Source organism: Hibiscus syriacus, unplaced genomic scaffold (assembly GCF_006381635.1).
Source record: "Hibiscus syriacus cultivar Baekdansim isolate YM2019G1 unplaced genomic scaffold, ASM638163v2 tig00110402_pilon, whole genome shotgun sequence".
NCBI classification, from domain to species: Eukaryota; Viridiplantae; Streptophyta; class Magnoliopsida; order Malvales; family Malvaceae; genus Hibiscus; species Hibiscus syriacus.
The window spans coordinates 1,407,816-1,431,396 of NW_024062722.1; the positions used below are offsets into that span (position 1 = coordinate 1,407,816).

General features: G+C 33.2%; 1 protein-coding gene across 1 annotated transcript; it reads right to left on the reverse strand.

Annotated features, from left to right (window-relative positions):
- Window positions 1-16,273: 16,273 nt before the first annotated feature.
- Window positions 16,274-21,742, reverse strand: LOC120123718 (casein kinase II subunit alpha-like; the record flags this gene model as incomplete). Its single annotated transcript, XM_039142540.1, has 10 exons — window positions 16,274-16,661; window positions 16,836-16,904; window positions 16,991-17,054; window positions 17,139-17,221; window positions 17,379-17,444; window positions 18,781-18,871; window positions 19,671-19,828; window positions 20,923-21,117; window positions 21,193-21,322; window positions 21,576-21,742. Coding segments are annotated over 10 exons (1,080 nt in total), but the record flags the coding sequence as incomplete, so codon positions are not given.
- Window positions 21,743-23,581: the final 1,839 nt, after the last annotated feature.

Genomic DNA, 23,581 nt, shown 5'->3' on the forward strand with positions numbered 1-23,581 from the left:
AGGGGTATTATTGCAATTATCTCTAAATATATAAGGTAAAATTACAATTTTTTTTCGGGTCGAGTCTGGTATTTTTCACCCTAAATCCGAATCCGACCCGACTCAAATATAACCTTAAAAAAACTCAACCGACCCAAACTCAAAATTATTTAAAAAAAAACTTACTCAATCAGATTGGATTGGATCGAAACTCGTCGAATTCCGATGCCATGCCCATCTCTATCTTCTAGCCTAGTACCTTGTATTTCTCTAATGGTGTCTTCCAATTCTATAGAAACCTGTCAAAAAAATAAAAAATAAAAAATAAAAAAATGAATAATTTAAATATGTAAATTACATGCACTAAAAGCTTTCTAAAGAGTTATTTTTCTTCATCTTCGACTACTTATTTTTTTGACATTGGATATTGTATCAGTTCAAATCATTCTGGGACATATACTGTAAAATGGTTTTAACCTATTTATTGCTTTTAAAACTTCAATGATAAAAACGAAAATTTACTTAAATATTAATGATACTTTATGTAATCTACCCTTTTTAATTTTTATATTCACTATGTTACATCAATAATTTGTTAAATGTCTAACGACAATAATTCTCAATGATTATATCTTAATTAAATAATAATAAAAATGATCAAATATTATATTTCTTAAATTTAGTGAGAAAAAATGTACAAAATATAAACGAAAGTGATTAATCATGTAGTTTACCCTAATAAAATTGATTAAAAAACATGGGATTAAAAATAAAAAAAAATTAAAATATGATAGAATATTTTTTTTATTAATCTAAGGTAATTACAAGTGGTAATATATATTCTAAATACTCTCAATCATTTGTCAATAAGCACTCAAATACCTTACAGTTGTTGGTACTCGAACCCATAACCTTTAGGGATAATAATTATTCCTTTAATTACCGAGGCTATTTGGTTCGAACATATATAATAGAGAAGATCTAAAAATAATTATAATTTTTTAATTTATAAATTTAATTATTATTTTTAATTTCTTAAACGGAATTTTGTCACTTAATAGTAACACTTCGTTTATTTAAGGCAGTTATGAGTTTTATTTAATAATTCCTGTATTTCTTTTCTTGGTACTTTTTCCTTTGTAATTTTCTATTATAAAACTCTTATTTTTATTTTTATTTGGTTCATTGAAAATTTATTTTCTTTCCATGGTTTAAAGATTCTTGAAACTCTCATTAATTTTTTTTATCGAATTAAGTTTTTAAATTAAGAAATTAAATCGATTAAATCCTCAAATCAAAAATTACATCAGTTAATTTCTTGATTAATTTTAATCGTCTTAATAATTTTTTAGAGATATTATTTTGACAAGTTATCTAAGTCTTCAAAAGTAAATCTTGCTAAAAATATTGCAATAGTGGTAAACAAGGTAGAATATATAAAGAATGATGCTAAATTAATTTTATAAAAATAAATAAATAAGAGAGGAGTTTTGTATAATGTGAATTAAATTAAAAGATTTAACTAAAATAAAGCAATTAAAAAATAAATTGAAATTAAACTATGATAAGATATCTAACCAACATAAATCATTAATTTAATTTATTATTTGATCATTGTTTTTAACATAGGTTTATTTAAACTCTTCTTAATAAGTTAATCATAGTTAATTATCTAAACTCGTGAAATATAGTAGAGTAGATGTGTATTGTCGAGCTTTATTAGTGTAACACCCTAAACCCGATTAGGCCTAAAGTGCTACATTAGGCTACCGTGGCAACCTCTGATTTTCAAAACATGTTCATTTCCTTTCAAACATACTGAATGGTATCATAATTAAAACATAAATAATTGTTATAAAAATAATTTATAAAACTGGAGCTCCGTGAAACATAATTTAAAACCAAAATAACACAAACTTTGAGTTTAATAAAATACATGAGTAAGGTTCTATGAATACATATGCCCACTAAGCCACAATACAATATTCTGAAGGAGATGCTTGAAGTCCTGTTGTGACGGTGCTCCATGAACTACTCAAGCTACTGACATGGGAAAACATCCAAAGGCTGAGCTTACAAAGCCTAGCAGTATAATCGCTAATCTAGACCATCATAAGAATATCATAAACATAAGCGTGCTAAAGATATGGTACTTAGCAGTAGATACGTGCATGATCCTAATCAAGTACTTCCTAGTCAAGGCTTTACTGTTCTATCAATGAAGTAGGGGTCTCATGTTTTCTTAAATCCTCTGTTAAGGGCTTAACCATGATTACACCTCTAAAGGTCTCTAACCTTATTTACTGAACTGATACGCGTTATCTAAACGTGACACTGATACTCTTGTGCATTATCTAAATGCAACACTGACTCTGCTATGCTAGTATATGGTATCACATAGCATCAGATACTAGCCTATTGAGAATGGGTATTGGTATCATATAGTATTGGTAAGGTCCCTTCTAAGCTACTGGATGATCTCCTGGTATCTCATAGCATCAGGTAGACCATGGAGAAAGAATTTCGGTATCACATAGTATCGAATATTCTCACTCAACTTAAGCGTTGGCTTAGTATCACACAACCTCAAGCCAAGTTTTTTTGCTAACTATAGTATTGTACTGATGCAACTATACATGCATATCTAAGGCTCAAAGGTCATACAACACTGACATTATTAACCCACTCCTCGCGAGTGTTCGGGCCTCGCACCCTAGCTAGCTCCTGAAACACCTCACGCACTGACAATTCCCCATTAGGGCAACTAAGGTAGTCTGACTACACCCTAGCATAGCTAGACACACTAAAGTGGGGTCATCCACTCACTAGCTGCTAACTCGCTCGTTCTATCATCTAGAACGTTATGATTGTGTTTATTATTATGTATTCCTTATTAGTTAGTAAGCTACTCTATTCTAGTCATTTGTTACTCAAGGGCACTTTATTCATTCTCTGCCTATAAGAAAGTTTATGCGCATTTCGATGATTCTACGACAATCTCTGTGGTTTTCATCCACTGACTATACTATTCACTAGCCCGATATGTAACCCCCTCATACCGATATGGGTAACCCGATCTGATCTGAGGTGTCACATTAGGGCCATCGGAGTGACCCACTGTAAAAATCTCAAAAAATTTAAAACTTTTGTCAAAACATGTAACTCATAAAATGATTTATCAGTATGTAGAAATAAAACAGATTTTCAGACTCAGATATAAAATAAAATACAATTACATGCCCCCTAATCACATATATCATACTCTGATAACAACGCCGGAAGAATTCCCTTACTGAAGACGATAGCTGCACTGGTATAATTCTTTTAACCTGCAATGGTGAGTAATAGAGTGTGCTTTGGAAAGCTCAGTAATACAAAACTACCAGATGATGCTGAAAAACGTGCAGATACAGATAAACACATATTTCTTTATTGGTTCATATATGTACAAATTTTTAGGCTGAGCTGAGGTCCCATTGATATCTCAGGTAGTACATATAATATTCAGTTCAGATGGAAATATTTTTCGGGTGTCTAGGTTCAAGGGATCATAATAGGTTATCTAGTGTGTTCCCGTAAAACCAGTAAAAAGATACAGATATTTTAAAACATATATATATATATATATATATATATATATATATATAAAACATGAACACTACCCACATCCATTCATAATCTGTTTGTGTAGGTTCCCCAAAACCATACACCCCGCACAACCAGTAAGGCCCTAAGCACACAACCGAGAAGCCTGCAGATATACTTCCTCCAACAATAAACCCCCAATAAAATATTTCTCCGTTGGTAAACGGAGATATCATAAATCAAAACAGAATTCAAATCAGATATCAGAACAGAATCCATATCAGAAATCAGAACATAATTCAGGTAATGTATCAGAACAAAATTCAAGTCGGAAATCAAATAAAATATTTATGTGATTAGGGAACACACTAGTGTTTACATATATTATTCAGAGATACTGGATAATCTTATCCGACAGAGAAATAAGGATCTTCAGTGTAACGATAGAATGCCAGAAGTTAGAATAACTATTGGAAGAGTTCATTAACTGACAGAATCATCAGTTATGCAGAATGATTTGAGCTGATAAGACAGAAATGAAGATTCATTCTATGTCAATTGATCGAATTATTGAACAACTCCCAGAAATTATGCTTATCGACTGGTCAATTCATTGTCCTTCCAGGGTATTTACTCTTTAATACAAAAAAAAATTTGTCAATAGATCATCTTCGGAATCATTGCTGAATAGATCTTCCAATGGTCTTTATTTCATTACCACGCTTCCACAATATCATGAAATGCTGACTTGCTTGATTTGTAGTTCATGACCTATAAGAACATTACATCATATATGTTCATTAACGTTTCTAGACTCATCCAAATCACTTATTTAATCCTCAGTCATTGAGGTTACTTATTTCATTTAACAGTCAAGTCTATCCCGGTTACTTCAGAATTTTCCAGAGTAATTCGGACGTTTTCTGAATTTCGGATACATATTGTACTTTCTTTCAGCTTAATTCGGTCTTCATGGTTGATTTATCGAACAAATATCCAATTCCTAGTATTGAATACGATATAGAGTTGAGCTAAGCTGAATACTTTTAAATTTTTCATCGAACCACACTTGTGAATACGAACACGCATTCAAGTGACATATATGTCATTCAGGTACTGATATAACACTAGCATTAGTTGCTCGGTTTAATATGTGATCCATATCTTTTAAGAGCAGTACCACATCCATTTTATTTGGATTCCTTAATTAATCCAAGACATTTACTTATTCTAGGCTATAAGGGTATTTTGGTCATTTTTGTGCTCAGTTTTATTCCATTCCTTTCAAAGCTTGATGATATACATTTATTCCTGGGCTTGGTGATATTCTTGAGTCATTTCTATTACAGGGGTATTTTGGTCATTTTTTAGATTTAGGGTATTTCAATCATTTCCTTCCGTCAGGTCTTATTTTTTTAATTCAAACTTATCATCTATTCCAGTCTTTTCAAACAATTCTAACAAAAGAGCACCCTCGATAAATTATTCTTTAGGTATTTGCTCATAACTCGGAGATTTACGGATTATTAGGAATTTTCTGTATAAACGTGTGAACTTAATGATGAAACTAGTAATTCATCGATTTAGGCATAACTTCTTGGGTACTTTTCCATTCAGGGTCAATTCAAGCTACGTTTCCCTCTTAAGGGTAATTTTATAATTTCTTAACCATATAATTTTGGTATTAAAACTCTTAACAATGATAATTATAATTTAAAGATTCTAGGGTTAATCTTTTTTCCAGATAATCTCTAAACTATAAATTATTCCTTAATAAACCTCTTATCCAACTTTCAGGGTTAATTATTATCTTTTTACAATATAAGAGTATATTCGTAATTTATCACTTAAACCATGTTCAGTTTGAATCCATCCATAATCAAACAGGCATAATAGACCAATCATATATATATATATATATATATATATATATATCCATGCATTTATCCATTATCAACATGTTCCATAAAGCATAAAGAGGTAGTAATGTATTATCTCAATTTTCGTGTCATATTGATCGATCATATAAATTCCAATCGAATGCCCTCAATCTTTAATTTAATGACCAATAATTCCTCAAATACATATCAACAGAAATTTCATAAAAAACGAAGCTTAATTCCAAAAACAGATTGAATCGGGTGTTAATCAGTGAAAAATAACTTACCAGGTTCGAATTTGGCGAAACAGACTTCGGAATCGGACTCAGGACGTCGAAAAACATAAAATATGGCTTTTCGAAAATTTTAACTTTCGAGCTTCCAATCTTTCTCTCACGATCCCAAGCCATCTCAATTTTGAATTTGAATCCAAATAAATTTCCCTCACTATAAAAATTAACTTATTAAAATCTAAAAAAAACAGTTTGGGAAGCTAAATGGTAAAACTAAAAATTGACGATGCTACTAGAATATTTAATTACTAAAATCAGGCTAAAGCAAACTAATCTAAACTATCAAAGCTTGGTTGAAATTATACTAAAACTAGGTGAGAAAATTAGAATCTTACCGAAAATAGAGGACTGGAGCTATGGTTAGCCCTTTCTTCATATCAACATTTTCAAACCCACGTGCTCGATGAACCCATTTACATTTATTTATTATTTTTCTATTACCAGCTCTCAAAACTTGGTTGAGATAGCCAAATGATAAGCACTAAACCAGCTAGGACAAAGAGAAAGCCGGCGGAGATTCCCAGTAGCGAGACCAACCCACGCATAGACGATAAGCGGCGATGGCTTCCCTCCTTGCCTCCCTAGCACACACAACCCCTGTTGTCAGTCTGAAACTTTCATGGAACACTCTTTCATAAGAGGAAAAACTAGGATAAAAAATCAAACAATTATTTTTCTTCTTTAAACACCAAATGACATTTCTAAAGTATAATCCCAATCAACCGACACGACTGGAAAGCGCGACCGACCACATAAGTTTTGCTCAATCCAACTAACCAAGTCTAGTTGCATGAACTCACCCATGAGTTCCGGTTTAATTACATTAACCCACGTCTTACTTGCTACCACACAGTCCTAGAGAATGTGTGAAATAGACCCAACCGCAACACCACTTATTGAGCAGCCCGGATCCAAAGCCATGCACTGTTGCACCCTTTCCTCGTTTGATGAAAATCTATTCTCAGAAAAGGCGAGCACTCTAAATTTGCCAGAACTCTTAGCTTCTCCTTTCATATTCTGTTTCAACATCAAAGGACTCCACATTTCTGTCGCAATGAGACTTCCAAAGGTCGAGGTCTTCGGGAATCTCATTTGCCATTGAGTAGAGGGTGCTAAATCTGTGCCATTTCCCATTCTCCCAACTGGAAAGTGCCTGAAAAATGGACTAACAAGGAACCAGAAAAATGGTTTGTGCTGGGATTGGCCGTAGATGGAGAAGAAATAGATAAAATGGAGTGAAAACAAAAGTGTAAACGAGAGGTGGTTTTTAGAGAAAATGAGTTGTCTTTGGCTGTTGATGAACAAATAGGGATATGTTTATCACAAAATTTCACTCTGAGTTCGTAGGCTCAGAGAGTGTTTTTATTAAAATGGATTATTACACACTCTCCATCTCTTTCATAATTGAGGAGTGGTTGGCATGGTGCCTATATATAATAATGGCATTAACATGTGGCCATAATAATTGCTACGGGCCAATATACATGTGATCTTAATAATTACAATAATTGGGGTGTTAAACGATACCTGACCCAGGTTCAACACTGAGTAGAGACACTATATTCGCTCTTATCACATTTCCCTTCAATACCCCTTGAATTGGAGGGACGACTTATACGTTCTCGTTCACTGACGTTCTCAAAGATCATGTTTTCTGTCGTTACTGAATCTAACTTACTTATAATACCACTTATCAGTACAACCTCTACAATAATTATCATTCTGAACTATTATGGTTGTATCCATTGTAACCCACCTTTAAACATATTCCTTAACACTTATTCTAGTGTTTTACATATATTTGATCATATTTATGATCATACTATGGGTCTAGGGCCTCCCGGGTAATATTTTAGGTCTTTTTAGACATTTTGGGCAAGGGTTTCGAAACCATAGTGCAATTTCTATATTCTGGACAAGGGGTTTCGAAACCAGCTCAGGGGGGTTCAAAACCTTTGTTGCAAATTTCCCTGTTTCATACGAGAAAGCTCTCCAAATCACTCTCAAAACCTTCTTAAGGTCTTAAAATGTTTAATAAATCTTATGGAAGTTATTTAGGGTCATCTAGCACTATAAAAACACTATTTTTTCTACAAAATCATCATCCATGGCAAGAATAAAAAACAAACCCAAATCTTCAACAAGCATTATGGTTTATGGAAATCATAACACTACAAAGGACAAGAAATACACTACCTTGATTAAATAATCCCAAAATGAAGCTCCTTTAGCAAACACCCTATACCAAATCTTGGATGGTAAAACTCCCAATTTTCTTACAACCAAAGAATCCAAAGCTTTAAATCACTAAAACGATGATGGAGGGATTAGGAACGAAATTGAAGCTTAAAAGAAGTAGAAAATGGTTCAAGGGACTTACTTCTAACTTATGGAACTTGGAGACGAAGAAGAGAAGAAAATGAGAAAGAGGAAGAAATGAAGAAAATAAGAAGATGAAGAGAAACAAAAAGCTTCCATCTTTTTAAAATGAGGTAATAGCACTTTTGGTCCTTCTTCATTCTTTTATTATTTAAAAACTTTCTTTTTTAGGCTAATTGGGCCCAAGACCAACTGAATTAAGCCCAACTCGGTCCAACGACTTAGAATATGAAATTCACGGGGCCCACTTACCCCTCGGGTAAACTCGAAACTACTAGCCCGCAATGTGGTGTGTTACAATTAGCTCAACGTTCAGATTTTTCTTTTCATAGGTTATAGGTTTGAAGATAACGATGAAATAACAATATCATTATAAGAGTCTTGTTGAGAGTACTAAAGTATAGTAATGATGACTTAATAGACATGCAGAGGTTATAATTTTTATCCATGTCATGTTATAAATATTTTATTGTATTTTATTTGACTTTAAAGTAAATAAGCTTTACTTATTTTAGTAAATTTTATGTTTTTCTTATATTTTATAATTGTTTTAAAATTTTCTTGTAGGTTATGTTTCCAAATTCGTGAAGTGTGAGATGATTTTGGTGATATAATATGGCCTCTCCAATTTGGGTTCGACTTTCAAAACGAGTTGAGAGTGTTACAAGTAAGGATGTCTATGAGTCATGTTGGATCGAGTTTTTGGTTAATTTGACCCGACTCGAAAATATAAATCCTTCACCTGAAACTCGATCCTAGTTTAGGGGTAATTTCACCTGACCCCCAACCTGACATATTCTCTAAAAAAACCTGACCCGACATGAATATAATTTTCTTTTAAAAAAATCTGACCCGGTCAAACCGTGTTGAGTCAGAACCCGTCGAGAAGATCTAAAAACAACGTAGTATTTTTTTTTAAATTGTTTGCTCAAGTAATATTATGAACTGTGAACATGTTGAGATCATCGACTATTGGGAATAAAACTGGTCCCACAAATGAAGTATGATGCAAATCCAACGTGTGCAATGTTAGTTACACAGTTAGGTGGTTGATATTTCGGTTAAGCCTAACTATTCTTGATATTATGTGAGTTTTGTAAATGTTTGCACTCGTCGTACATGGTTATACTTGCTAACTGACAAGTATCAAACTGTTCATGCATTTTGTTTATTTCAATAGTATGTTAGAACTCAATTTGGTTACAAAATTCGTGATGTTCAGAGTGATTGGCGAGGGGAGTATCGTGCTTTGTCTCAAGAACTCACTAAGGCTGGTGTTCTTCATCGACTCTCCTGTATGCATACCTTAGAGAAGAATAGTGTTGTTGAAAAGAAACACATGCACATTATGGGGCTTGCTCTTGTGCTACTTGCTCAGGCATCGTTACATGTTCGGTTTTGGACTTATGATGTAGTTATGGCAGTTTATCTCATCAATCGGTTATCGAAAAAGGTTCTTCATGGTATGTCTCTGTTTGAGAAGTTGTTTGGAAAGAAATCGGATTACCACATGCTCAGGGTGTTTGGATGTCGTTGTTTTCCCTATTTGAGGCCATTTAATCGGCACAAGCTAGAGTTTCGGTTACAGCCATGCACGTTTCTAGGAATTAGCCCTTGTCACAAAGGGTTTTAATGTCTTGGTGCTGATGGTCGTGTGATTGTGTCAAGGCACGTTGTGTTTGATAAATGGTATTTTCCCTTTGCCGAGAAAAGGCTCAGTAAACGCTGGACTAATTATTCAACGGTGCCTCAGTCTCTTGAAGTTGTAACTGATATGTGCAAACTTGATAAACATAACACTTTAGCTTTTGTTCCTGTTGGCGTTGGTATTTGTGTAGAGATGCCTATTGTCTCCCCAGTTCATTTAGTGGCACTCAATGGTCATATGGTTGTTGGTGGCTCTGTTCGCAGTTCGGTTGTCTTACAGAATGGTGTTGATGGTTTTTCATATGAGGGTAATGGTGGTCAATCGGATGATGTGTTGGCAACTAATCAACATCCTATGATGACTCGTAGCAAATGTGGGATCTTTAAGCCCAAATTTCACATGGCCTGTATTGATATTGATGTACCAGCCACGATAGTTGAAGCTTTTTGGTCTTCCAAATGAAATGAGGTGGTTTGTAATACCCCAAATATGGGATCTTCTTCTTCTTATTCTTCTCGTTGTCTCGTGCTCTCCCCCATAGCCAAAGGTAATATATCTTTAAGTTGGTTTTTCCTTTAGTTTATGGGCTGGTTTTGAAACCTTAAGTGATATAGAGGCTTAAGAAAAGTTCAATGATGATTAAAACTAAGTGATTAGTGAATTATTTGAGATTTAAGAAAATGAGTTTTTGAGTGATATGATGAAATATGAGTTTTTATTAAGGTTTACAAGTAAATTTGACTTGTCAAAGAAGTAAATGAGAGATTAGAAGACTTGGATGTGATTAAAAACATGTATGAAAAAGTAGTGTGATTCTTGGGTTGGAGTGTTCTTTGAAGATTTTAGATGTTATAGGAATATTAATGAAGGAAAGTTAGTTGGGCTTAGTAAGGATGAGTTTAATGGTATTTTTTGAGGTAAAAGTAAGAGATTTAATAGAAATTTGGGTAAAAATCGAAATGGAAAATGGAAAATCTGGGTAAGGGTATCGGTACGGGAAGAACAGTATCGATACTATAGGTTTAAATTTGAGGAAATAGGATGAACAATATCGATACTGATGCAATTAGTATCGAAACTACTGTGGGTATTGATACTAAGAGGAAGGTATCGATACCATGGATTCTAGAATGCATAAATGGTATCGATACTGAAGGGAGTATTGGTACCATAGTATATAAGTATCGATACCATAATAAGACTATCAACACTACTGAGCCTGGAATTTTAAGATAGGATGAATTTTAAGATAGGATGAATTTTAATAGAAATTGAAAATATTAGTACTATTGAGTATTATTAAAAGTATAAATATTAGAAAGTATACTAATATTTGTATGATATGTGTAATTAATGGATGCTTGTATAGATCGTAACCAAGCTCTAGAGTCAAGCAAGTAAAAGGGCAAGGATAAAGTTGACGAATAGTTTGACATCATTATAGCATACTAGTGAGGCATATCAGGTGAATGCATTTATTGTACTTCTATGAAATAAGGGAGACTTGCGAGGAGTCAACCTCGAATGTCTTGATAAAACATGTTTTACAGTACTTTGATATGTTTTCATAATGTTTATGGAAAGGATATTATGAATAAGTTTTAGAGTATGAACTGCTCTAAAATGAATAGATGAACGTTAATGTTGTTTAATGGCTTTTGAGATTGCAGAAATAAATGTATAAATCTGTGAATTTGACTTAAAAGGTCATTGTATGTGCATTAAGAGTCATAGGTGCATTTCGACATACTTTGTGTATGATGGTATCGATCGATTTTGTTTAATGCATAACGGTGCATTTTCATATCAGTACTATGCATACTTTTTGCACTATATGTGCAATCATTGTATTCATAATTAGTTTGTGAATTACCATTTCGATATACAATTATGTATATAAGTTATCGGTCGATTTTGTTTAATGCATAACGGTGCATTTTCAGCACTAAATGTGCAACCCATGGTATTCATAATGTGTTTATGAATGACCATTTCGACACTATGTGTGCAATCCATGGAATTCATAATAAGTTTGTGAATTTTCCATTTCGTCACGTTGGTGCAATGTATGTACCTTGTATTCTCATTTGACATACATTGGAAAAAATAAAGGATAAATTAGAAAATACTGATTGATAGGTATGATGGGCATACTAAAGATAATTATCATGCTAGTTGAATGAAGATTGGATTCCCAAGCCAATTTGATGTATTGATATGAATTATATGATGTTCATTCGTCTTTTGATAATTTGTGATATGCTTATAATTAAGTATAATTAATTTTGTATTACTATGCCTCACTATGTAAATACTTAGCATGCGTTGATTTCACATGGAGGAAATAACAAAGACTAGCGGAGTAAGGAGTGCAGTGGACATCATCAATCCAAGGTTGCATCATCAGTAACTGTAGGTCATTTATGTCTATTTTGATAATTAGCTGGCATGTATTTGGACTTAAGAAAATGCTTTGGAATGTATTAAAGTTGTCATTTTTGTAATATGTTACAACAAACGTTTTATTTTATAATGATTTTAAAAATGTTTTATTTTCGAAACAAAATTTTTTATGGGTTTATTACACGGTTCATGCTGAGTTCAATGCTCTCAAGCAAAATAATATGTGGATGCTTGTTGAGGTTCCTAAAGGTCATAATATTGTAGGTTCTAAGTGGTTATTCAAGCTCAAAAAGAATCTTGATGGCTTAATTCTTCATTACAAGGCTAGGTTATTGGCAAAGGGATTCTCTCAGGTATCGAGTCAAGACTTTGTCCAAACATTCAGCCCTATTGTTAAATTCTCATTTGTATATGTGCTCCTTGCCATGGCAGTTACTAAGGGCTGGTCGTTGAGAAAACTAGATGTTAACAATCCCTTTTTAAATGGTGATCTAAGTGAAGAGGTGTTCGTGAAACAACCACCTGGGTTTGAAGAATATGGATCATATGGTTATCCTCAGGTGTGTAAACTGCAGAAGGCATTGTATGGTCTTCGACAGGCACCAAGAAACTGGTATGACAAACTAAAAGGGAGTCTTCTTAACCTTGGGTTTGAAGCTTCAAGAGCGGATACGTCGTTGTTCATTCGAAGAAGGAACGGTGTGTGCATATATATTTTGGTTTATGTGGATGATATCATACTTATAGGAAACTCTAATGCTGAGATTGATGGTGTTATTCAAGCTCTCCACGATCAATTTTCGCTAAAAGATCTTGGCTCTCTTATCTACTTCCTTAGTATAGAGGTTAAAAGGATTGGTACTACTCTTGCTCTTAGTCAAAGGAAGTATATACATGAGTTGCTGGAGAAAAAAAACATGCTCAAAGCCACACCTACACTTACACCAATGGTGGCTGCATCAAAGCTGGTGGAGAAATCCGGTGAACTGCTTGCTAATGCCAGTGAGTATCGTAGTATTGTTGGGGCTCTACTTTATGTCTGTCACACTCACCCGGATGTGGCGTTTAGTGTTAACAAAGTAGCACAATTTATGCATGCTCCGTGTGCTGCTCATTTTGTGGCTGTCAAGATGATTCTTTATTACCTAGCTGGTACACTCGATCATGGTCTGGTTTTTTCCCCTGATGGCGTTGGATTGAAGACTACAACCTTTGTTGATGCTGACTAGGGTGGTGATGCTAGAGATTGTCGTTCTATGTCTGGTTATAGTGTGTTTGTAGGGCGTTGTCTTGTTGCATGGAGCTCGAAGAAGCAACGAACAATGCCTCGGTCTACAATGGAGGTTGTATATCGCAACATAGCTGATGCTACTGCCAAGGTTACATGGGTTGGTGCTCTATTGGCTGATCTAGAGATGGACGTTTGTAGTGAACCTGTCATTTGGTGTTATAATACCAGTGCCATGACATTAAGCGTGAATCCTCTCTATCATGCACTTTCAAAGCATGTTGACCTGGATATCCATTTTGTCTATGAGAAGATGTCTGCTCGTCAGCTTCGTGTTAACTATGTCCCAGCCAATTATCCAGTGACTGATGGTCTAACGAAACCATTGACCAAGGCTGTGTTTGAAGATTTTCGCAAAAAGGTCTGTGTGTTGTCGTGTTAACATGAGGAGCTTGGAAGGAGCAGGGAAAATATTGGGAATAAAGCTAGTCCCACGAATGAAGTGTGATGCAAATCCAACGTGTGCAATGTTAGTTACACAGTTAGGTGGTTGTTGAAGAATAGTTAGGTGGTTAGGGTTTCGGTTAAGCCTAACTACTTAGGTCTGCAAGTTAGTCATGCACCAGTAGGTGCTATAAATGTTGTATGGTTGCTTGTGTAAAGTATTCAAGTTTGGAAATAAAGATAGCTTGTTGGTTTATGAGTTGTGTGCAGAGATTCTCAATACCGACTAATATAATTTGTCTTTCATATTATAATCCATGAATCAATATTTGTTTATCACTTTGTTGTTTTTACTGCAATATAAATTTGAGAAAATGTGTACAATAAATTAGAATAAATAAACAAAAGTTCATTTGTTTATTTTCAATTTAAATTATTCAATAATTATATAAATTATTTCACTTTAAGACACAAAATATCAGTAGATTGATATGATCATTTGGTTTCGTAAAGTGTAAAATGGTCTTTTCGTATGTTTAGAACCATTTGAATCGAGAATCCAAATTTCATGAATGAATTACTTGGTTCATATTATGTTTTGTGCCTAATAAATTAGTAAACATGATTAATCATGCTAAAATTGTCCCTCTTAGTTGTTGGTATTCTGGTACAAGCCAAATGGCATGAGATTATTTGATATGATCAAATAATTAAATGCATATAGGGGTCAAAATGAAGAATAATGCATTTGGTGTTATATTTAGTATGAACTGGGATTTTCTGCAAATTGTTTTCTGTTTTTGTTGTCTACCGGTTTCAACACTTCGTCCTAACTAATCTGGGCTGACCTGAGTCGTACACCTGAATTTGGTGGGTGAGTCTCCCGGCAGAGATTTTCTGCATTCACAAAAAGTCAAACTTGAAACATTGTTTAAGCAATATCAAGTTACTTACCACTTAAATCAACCCGTTGGTGTTTTCTTTCTACGTTAATCTGGCATCAATACATACTGATACTTGTGAAGATGTATCCATAACTAAGGTTAAATATTAATATATTTGAATTTTTTAAACATTAAACTCAAAATAATATCAATTCTTTTAATAAATAAAGATACCATACTAAAGGTATCGATGCCTACTTATATAGTATCTTGCTAAGACCAGACATGCCCATCAGCAAGTGTAGCACGTGATACGTCACATGACCCCAAAATCTGAGAGACTCACACTTCAAAAAAAAATATCATGATTTTAATTCTAAAAACTTTCAAAAGATAATTTTTTAAATAAAATATCACAATTATATAATTGTTTTATGACATGATGCCATTTTCATATGTTTTATTTTTTAAATTTTATTTTATAAGAAAGTAAATTTTGATTTTCTACAATTTCGTCTTATTATAAAATATTTTAAGACTTCATTTAAAAAAATAGCACAAGACCTCTACAATTTGAACCCCGTATTAACCAATCACATAATTTTTAAAAGATAAAATTGATTATAAATTATCTCAATAATTAAAAGAATAATTAGTATTCCTAAAAATTTCAAGTATGAAATTCAACCGCAACAAACATAACATTCATTGTAAAATGGTTAAAACATTTAGAACACATATTATTTTATAATCACCTTAGCTTAATAAAAAATGATTACGTACCATATATAAAATGAGAAAAATGATAAAATTATATAAAAAAATAATCGATATATTTAATAAATTTATTATGATAAAAGTAAAAAGAATAAAATATATAAGAGTACTATTTGTTGATGTTATAATAGAATACTTTAAATTTGATGATATTCTTATAAATTCTACTCTATTGAAATATTTCAATTCATCCAAACTAGGTTTCTAGGGTTTTAAGTTATACTTTAAGATTTCTTACCACTGAACTATAGTTTTCATTCTATAAAATATCGTGACCAAAAATTACAAATTAAAACTAAAAATATAATTCCTAGTGATCTTATTTAAAACCCTTGAACTATAATTTTAATTATTTATTTTCCCATTAGCCTGTATTTTTTTTAATAAGAACCATTAGCCTGTATTTAATATTTCAGTTACTAAACCCATCAAGTGATAAACGAAGAGACCAGGTCATGGGTTCAAACAACTACATCTACAGAGTATGTACCTTATCAATTGGTTAAGACATTTCTGAATAAATACTACCTTATAAATTGTGATCACCCCAGATAATTCATATATATATATATATATATATATATTTCAGTTATCTAGCACTAAAAAAAATACGTATAATTGTTCCTATATCCATGATAAAAATCACTTTCAAACATCATACAATTCTAAACATACCAAAATCTATATACATAAAATATTAGTGTTTTATATGTAAATATAGAATACTTTAAATTCTAGAAAATAGCCAAAAGGATACCAAAGAAAGGACAAGATGAAACAAACGCACAATGATATAGTCCCAAGATGAATGTACACTTCACTGGGAAGCAGAACACTGAAATCAGATTTAGGATTTGTTCTTATATGAAGAACTCACAAGATTAATCAGCAAGCAAATACGAAATCTTCTAGGAAGAACTACAATTTCTGTTTTGGGACACCCAAAAAAATCAGATAAAACATCTCTGAAAAGCTTTTTAACCTCAAAAGCTCTAGCACTGCATACGCATAAATCTTCAGTCGGACTACACAGGCAGGATCCTTACCTAAGCCACCTCGATGAAGATAGATGTCATGCCTTGACAGCCTCTGCAATTTGGCATGCTAGGGACAAGTTCTGCTGCTTTCGGTGTTTCTAACCGGGTTAAAATAAGGATGTGCCTGCATGACAGTAAATCGTCTAATTAGGAAACTCGGCGATATTAAGGGCATGCTAAAAGATAAACGCTATTGTTAGGTGCCCACTGATGCACTGCACATATATTATATAAAAGTTGTGTCGGGTAAATACATAGGTGTTCTTCAATAGGTTCATAAAGATCAGGAGTAGTTTACCATTGCTTCTTTTGCAGTTGGCCTTTCTTGATGATCATATCGAAGCAACTTGTCGAGGAAATCAATGGCCTTACACAAAAAACAAGTGTAAGTTAAAGATAGAAAAGAGTATACAGAACAATCTGAATAGTATAAGAACTTGCTAGATATACTACCTCAGGTAACGCCAGATGTTGATTCTCAGCATTGATGAACTTTGTCCAAGGTTTTCGACTGTGCCTGCATCAAGAAAAGAAAATTTCTCAAAATTGGAAATAAAAGCATTTATGCATCATCGATTTGACTAAAAGATCATATGCAAACCTCCCAACAAGGGCTGCGAGATGTGGATCCAATTCTATGCGGTACTTATTCAGATAAGCATTTAATTCATCTGTCCCGAGAACCTGAGCAGGAAATGAAAACGCTTGAGAATGATAGGGATCATCAGTTTTGTTCCTCAACAAAAAGAAAAGATTCACCCAAGACCTCAGTGATGCATGGTAGAAGTATGACATTTCTCAGTGATGTATTGTCACTTAAAACACCCACGAATTCACATACCTTGGCTATCTTGACCAGTTGATCATAATTATCATGCCCATAGAAGAATGGCTCCTTCCGGAATATCTGCATAGCACAACCCTAAAATTTAAGCATCTCAAGGGAGAGGCATCAAAAACCTTGGTGATATATCAAATTGTGATCCTCCACAGTTATCTGGTACCCATGGATATAATGCAAGCAGATCAAGATACACTCATCTATGGAGATATTCTACCCCATTAAAATGCAGGACGGTAACATATGTAAAGGGTCCTAGATTCAATTAGCCAGATTGCAAAATAACATATATTGAGGATGGCTTTTCAGCTGTGAACATGATAATCAGGCTTTACAGAAGATATGTCCAGGTCTACTTGCATAAGACCACAGAGTGATAAATCTATAAATAATTTTGATATAAGAACGATTTTATAAGGATCAATTTTATAAAAATATTGTAAACTTATACTCGATTCAAAATTTTGTCTAAAGACTCTTAAATTATTTTTCAAGAAACTAAATATGTCAAAAATATGTTTTAAATGTTTTAGGACATTTACACTAACATAAAATACTTTCAAAAGGTAAAAAAAAAACAGCTCAATTTTTCAAAAATTGGAGCAAAATTTAAAACCAGATCCAAGAGTTTCGAAACTCCTTAGACAACGCCTTAAAAGTTTTAAAATTCCTATAAAAGTTTTGAAACCTTCATCAAAGGGTTCAAGATCCATATAAAATGTTTCAAAACCTTTAAGTTGCAACGGTTGAATTTTTTTATACCCGCCTTAAAAGTTTGGAAACCCCTTTGAAAATTTTTGAAGGGCTCTGTGCAAGTGAACATTAAATGCGCAAATTAATGCCTCCCAACAACTCCAAACTCACTCCAACAACATATAAAACAGGTATTGCAACAACCAAACGACAAGAAAGCCATTCCAAGTATCCAAGAGCTAAAAATTTAATTTGTCTTGGGTGAGTGTAAAATAAAAATTGAACACATTGAACACTAACTTATTTTTCATTGTAGTTTTTATTCCAATGATCTTGGGTGAGTGTAAGCTTACATCGCGCAAGCATATTGTCTTGTGAGGGTTTATTCTTAGTTTGCTAATTTACATTTTCTCTTTTGAGAAAACGTGTATTCTTAAGATTTTGGACAATAAAGTGATTTGTAAGGTTACACCTTGTCCTCAAAGGTTAAACAAATTAATGAATTTTCTTTACTCTTAGTAAAAGATCCCACCAAATTTTTTTGTCAGTTCAACCCATCATTGGTCACATTCTCGATCGATTAACTCAACACACAAGTACACGAGGAGAATTTGATATAGAAAGAACCAAGGTAACAATTATGAGAAAAAGCCTACCTCAAAAGAAGTGATCTAAGCCTAAAAGGGTAAAATAATAAGGTAGCACTCACCATTCCAGCAAACATACAACCAAGGCTCCACAAGTCCAAAGAGTAATCATAGTCTTGCAAATCGACAAGAAGCTCGGGACCTTTAAAATACCTGCAAACCGGGAATGAAGCACAAAGGAAACAAAAGTAACATATCAACTAATGGAAGGTAATTTTTTAATACCAAGAAAGCTTGACAGTTGACACTGAAAAAACACAAGCTGATAGATTTACTAAAAATGGTAACAAGAATTATGACATCGACTAAAATGATAATCTTTTAATAACACACTGAAACTAACATACGACCACAATTGAAAATAAGTAATAAGTTACATAAAATGCAAAGCAGCCTTAGCTCCTATGAAGAATTCTATAACAACTCTCTACTCTCATGGTTTTCCCACCTTTTGTCCTTTTCTATATATTCCAACCTTATTTCATTTTTAAAATACAGTGTTACATTATATTTATCCCTCAAATGAACTGAGGAATGCATGTCTTGGAGATTGCCTCTAGCTCCATACCACCGGTATTCAACTCTAATATTTAAAGTACATGCTACTATAAAAGCATTGAGCTTCAACTGTTTCTCTTATTTTTGACATGAACCATATGTAATGTGATATCAGGTTTCATGGTTGTGTTCAACAAATTTGAAAACCATAAATTGACAAGTGAAGGGAAAAAGCATTTCCTCAAAAAAGTTAATCAATGTAAGATGCATATTTTTTGATGAATAATTTATGGTAACACTGCCATAATTTATGTAAATCAACTTCAATATCCATCTCCACAATCAGCTATCCAATTGAAAAATTAAGGCTATACAGATAAGTAGTTTGAATCAAAAGGTTGCGGGAAGCAGACTTGAACAACTGAGAACATTAAATGCAAATAAGAAAACATACCTGGAAGCAACACGAACATTATATTCCGTCCCTGGATGATAGAACTCTGCAAGTCCCCAATCAATTAGACGAAGTTTTCGTTGCTCATGATCAATCATCACATTATGGGGCTTCACATCTCGATGCATAATACCTTGTGAGTGGCAATAATCCAACGCCTAAAATAAAGACCAGCAATACTTAAAAATTGAACTGTATCTACCAAGAACATAGGAAAATGTCAAAATTAAAATTTTCTTACAAAGATATCTAGATATGCTAAAATACTTTGAATCAAAGGAAAATAATCATGCACACACATCAACTAAAATTCAAAAAACTGTGATTACATTACAAAAGGTTAAAATAGCAATTGTCACAACTGACAGTGACAATTAACTTTTCCAATCTTTCAATCATGACAGGCAGAAAAACGACCAGCAAAGAAATTTAATAATATTAGACATCAACTGCAATAGGAAATAAAACATGAAATAAGGTAGCATTCACGAGATTGCATATGTTACTCATATAAGATCCTTCCGATCTATGGCACTTATCCTCATATAAGATCAATTCAAATAAAGAGGAATAATTCAAAACATGTAGGTATAATCTCGGACACTAAGTGTACTCAACCATACATCCATCATTCAGACATACTATTTTTTTTTTGTCACAAACACCAACAATAATCTCTTGTTAAAATGGCATTATCAAATTGCAAAGACATCTGGCAATTTGTCTGTGTTTCTTAAAACCAGAGCCATTATGCGGTTCACAAAACTAATAATCTAACTGCTCAAGCATTTATTGTAGAAGGTATGCTAAAGAGACTCTTCATTTTCCCTAAAGCACTTGTGACAGACATATAATTGCATTTGGTGTATGGGATATCATCAATCAAATACATTGCAAGAGAGAGAAGATTGAGTATAACCATGTTGGATATACACTCTAAGTTAATATGAGAAAAACATTTCACGAAATGGAAAATGGCTACATTTAGGTCTAGTTTGAAGTTTAAACAAAGGAAATATACTTCTCTTTCTTTGACCTAGAAGTAAGGTACCATAACGAAATCACCTCCCATCCCCCACCATGCCCTCTTACCTATTACCTAGGTTGAAATTAAAAGTTTTACTGCAACAGAAGCTCCAAGACAAACGAAGCATGCCTTGAGAATATGAATATGCACGTCATTTCAACTTCAGTTTCAATTTTAATATCAATTCAGAATAAACAATGGAGCAAGAAAAAATCATGTATTTACCTTCAGAAGCTCATAGATATAATATCGAATATCATAATCAGCAAGCGTGGGATAAAGTACTTTAAAATCCGTGTTATTTACATATTCAAATATAAGACTTGGAGTCTTAGATTGTTGATCCCTAACTATATCCAGCAACTTCACAATATTGGGTCCTCCACAGAGATTCTGCAGTATTTTAATCTCCCTCTTAATCTGCATTCCAAACAGTCATTTCTAATCAAACCAATTTACATTAAAAACAAAAATCAATTTTAAGTAATACAAAACCTTCTTCTTCTTGACAGGTTTGAGAATCTTGATAACACATTTCTGGTTGTCTGTAATATGAACCCCTTCAAAAACCTCACTGTATTTCCCTCTCCCAACTTTCCTTACCACCTCGTAATCATCCTGTTCGCTGCCCAAAAAAAAATGGTACTCAAATCAATCAATTAACCAATTTTCTATTATCTGTCCGCTAACCATTAAGGATAATAGAATTTTCTAGCCGATATAGAATGAAAAAGCTAGGATTCAAATTCACAAACTCCAAGCACCATTAAAGAACAAAATCGGAACTATTAAAATAAGATGAAATAAAATACGGGTACTATACGTATAAAAAAACGAAGACTTCGTAGATAGAGAGCAGAGCAGGAAAACAAGAATACCCCCATTGAACAGTGAGGAGCTCGTAGTCCCAATACTCTCTAGGACGAATAACGTTGACGTCGGCGTAAACCCTAGATTTAGAAGGAGCGCCAGGGCGCCTATTGGATTTTCCAATCTTTTGAGCCAGGGTTTCGGCTTCTTTCAGCTCCGTTAACCAAAGGCTTTTTTATGTTGGTGGTGAGAGAAGGAAAAGTAAGAGGTTTAGGAGACGATTCAACGGAGGAGACAGAAAGAGGGAAGAGAGGTGAAGATGGTAGTGGCGGAGTAGGCGGCGGCGGCGGCGAGAGATTATGAGATTCAAGGACCTTATGGCACGTTACAGCTTGGTTTCTCACGTAAAAGGAGGGCAGGTTTTTCCTTTTTTGTCTAAATAAACGACAACGTATTGAAGGGACATATGAAAAGTATATACTATGAATTTTAACTAAATATATAATGATTATATGAATTTTGATTTTGTGAAATTTTATATACGGATGTTTAAAATTATTCGATTTGACATATTTGATTTGTTCATTTTTTTATCCGAATAAAAATTATTGACTATTTTTTAAAATATTTAAATTTTCGGGTCGAATACATGATCAAACAAGGATTCAACATCTTTTAGTATACTCAGATAAGGATTTAACGTTTTCTAATCTGTTCAAATGAAGGTCCTTATTTGAAAATATTTTCAAAATGTTATACCTTCATTTGAACAAGTTTAAAATTAGAAGACCCTTACATGATTCTTTGAAAAGATTATACCCTTATAGTTGAATCCGTTTCCAAATTCTAGGCTTCCCAAGCTCTAATCTTCATCGGTTCTTCCAGCACTGAGCCATTATTAGAGTACAATATAAGAATGGCAACAGGTTGGGTTCGGGGCGGGTTTTGCTCGCTCCGTCCCCGAACTCGAAATGAATCCTCATCTTCGACTCGATCTCCGACGGGTTTTTTATCGGGGCACCTCATCGGGGATTTTTTTTGCCCCGTCCCCAAACTGACCTGAAATATTATACCCAAACTCGTATCCGAACCAGAAAATATTTTATATATAATTAATATAAAAATATATAAAATATTATATATATAATTAATATAAAAAATATAAAATATTATATATATATATATATATATATAATCGGGGCGGGGATACCTTGCCCCAAACCCGAACCCGACCCGAAAAAATCTCTGATACCCGACCCGACCCGATATCATTCGACCCGACCCGAACTTGATCGGGTTTTGGGTTTCTCCGTCGGGTTCGGGTCATACTGTCATCCCTAGTACAATACCTTAGTTTATGGGTATACTACGCTCATAGTACATAAACTATCAATTTTGATATATTTTAGTACCTAAACTTTTAATTTTTTTAAAATCATGCCTAACGTTAGTTTTCATTTCAGTACCCGTCGTTAAAAACTTAACGCATTTAGTACCTAAGCTATCAGTTTTGGTCCGTTTTAGTACCTAAACTTTTAATTTGTTCAAAACTTAACATTAAATTTTGAACGGGAGTACTAATATAAACAAAACCAAAAATTTTTAAAGGCGGAATACTAAATGAAATAAAAACTAAACTTTAGAATGGTTTTAAAAAATTAAAAGTTTAGGTACTAAAACAAACCAAAACTAATAGTTCAAGTACTAACGCGTAATTTACCCTAATTTTTATATGAACTATGCATTTATATGACCTCATGTATTATGTTAATGGTTTGTAACTCTATTATTTTGATATACATGTTTTAAACTATGGAGTTTTGTATTTTGTATAATTTAACTAATAATTATTGTATTTATTAGGATGAGATCATTACATTTTAAAGGTTTTGAGTAGTGAGATTTTCAACAACAACAAAAATATTGGTCATTTTGGTGATTTCATGTGACGTACGAATTCTTCGAATTTGAGCTGAATCAAATTTAGGGCTTTACCAAAATCGAGAAAACCCATGTCTCGTTAATCGAAATCGAACAAAAAACCGTATAGATAGTAGAGATCACATTTTAATTT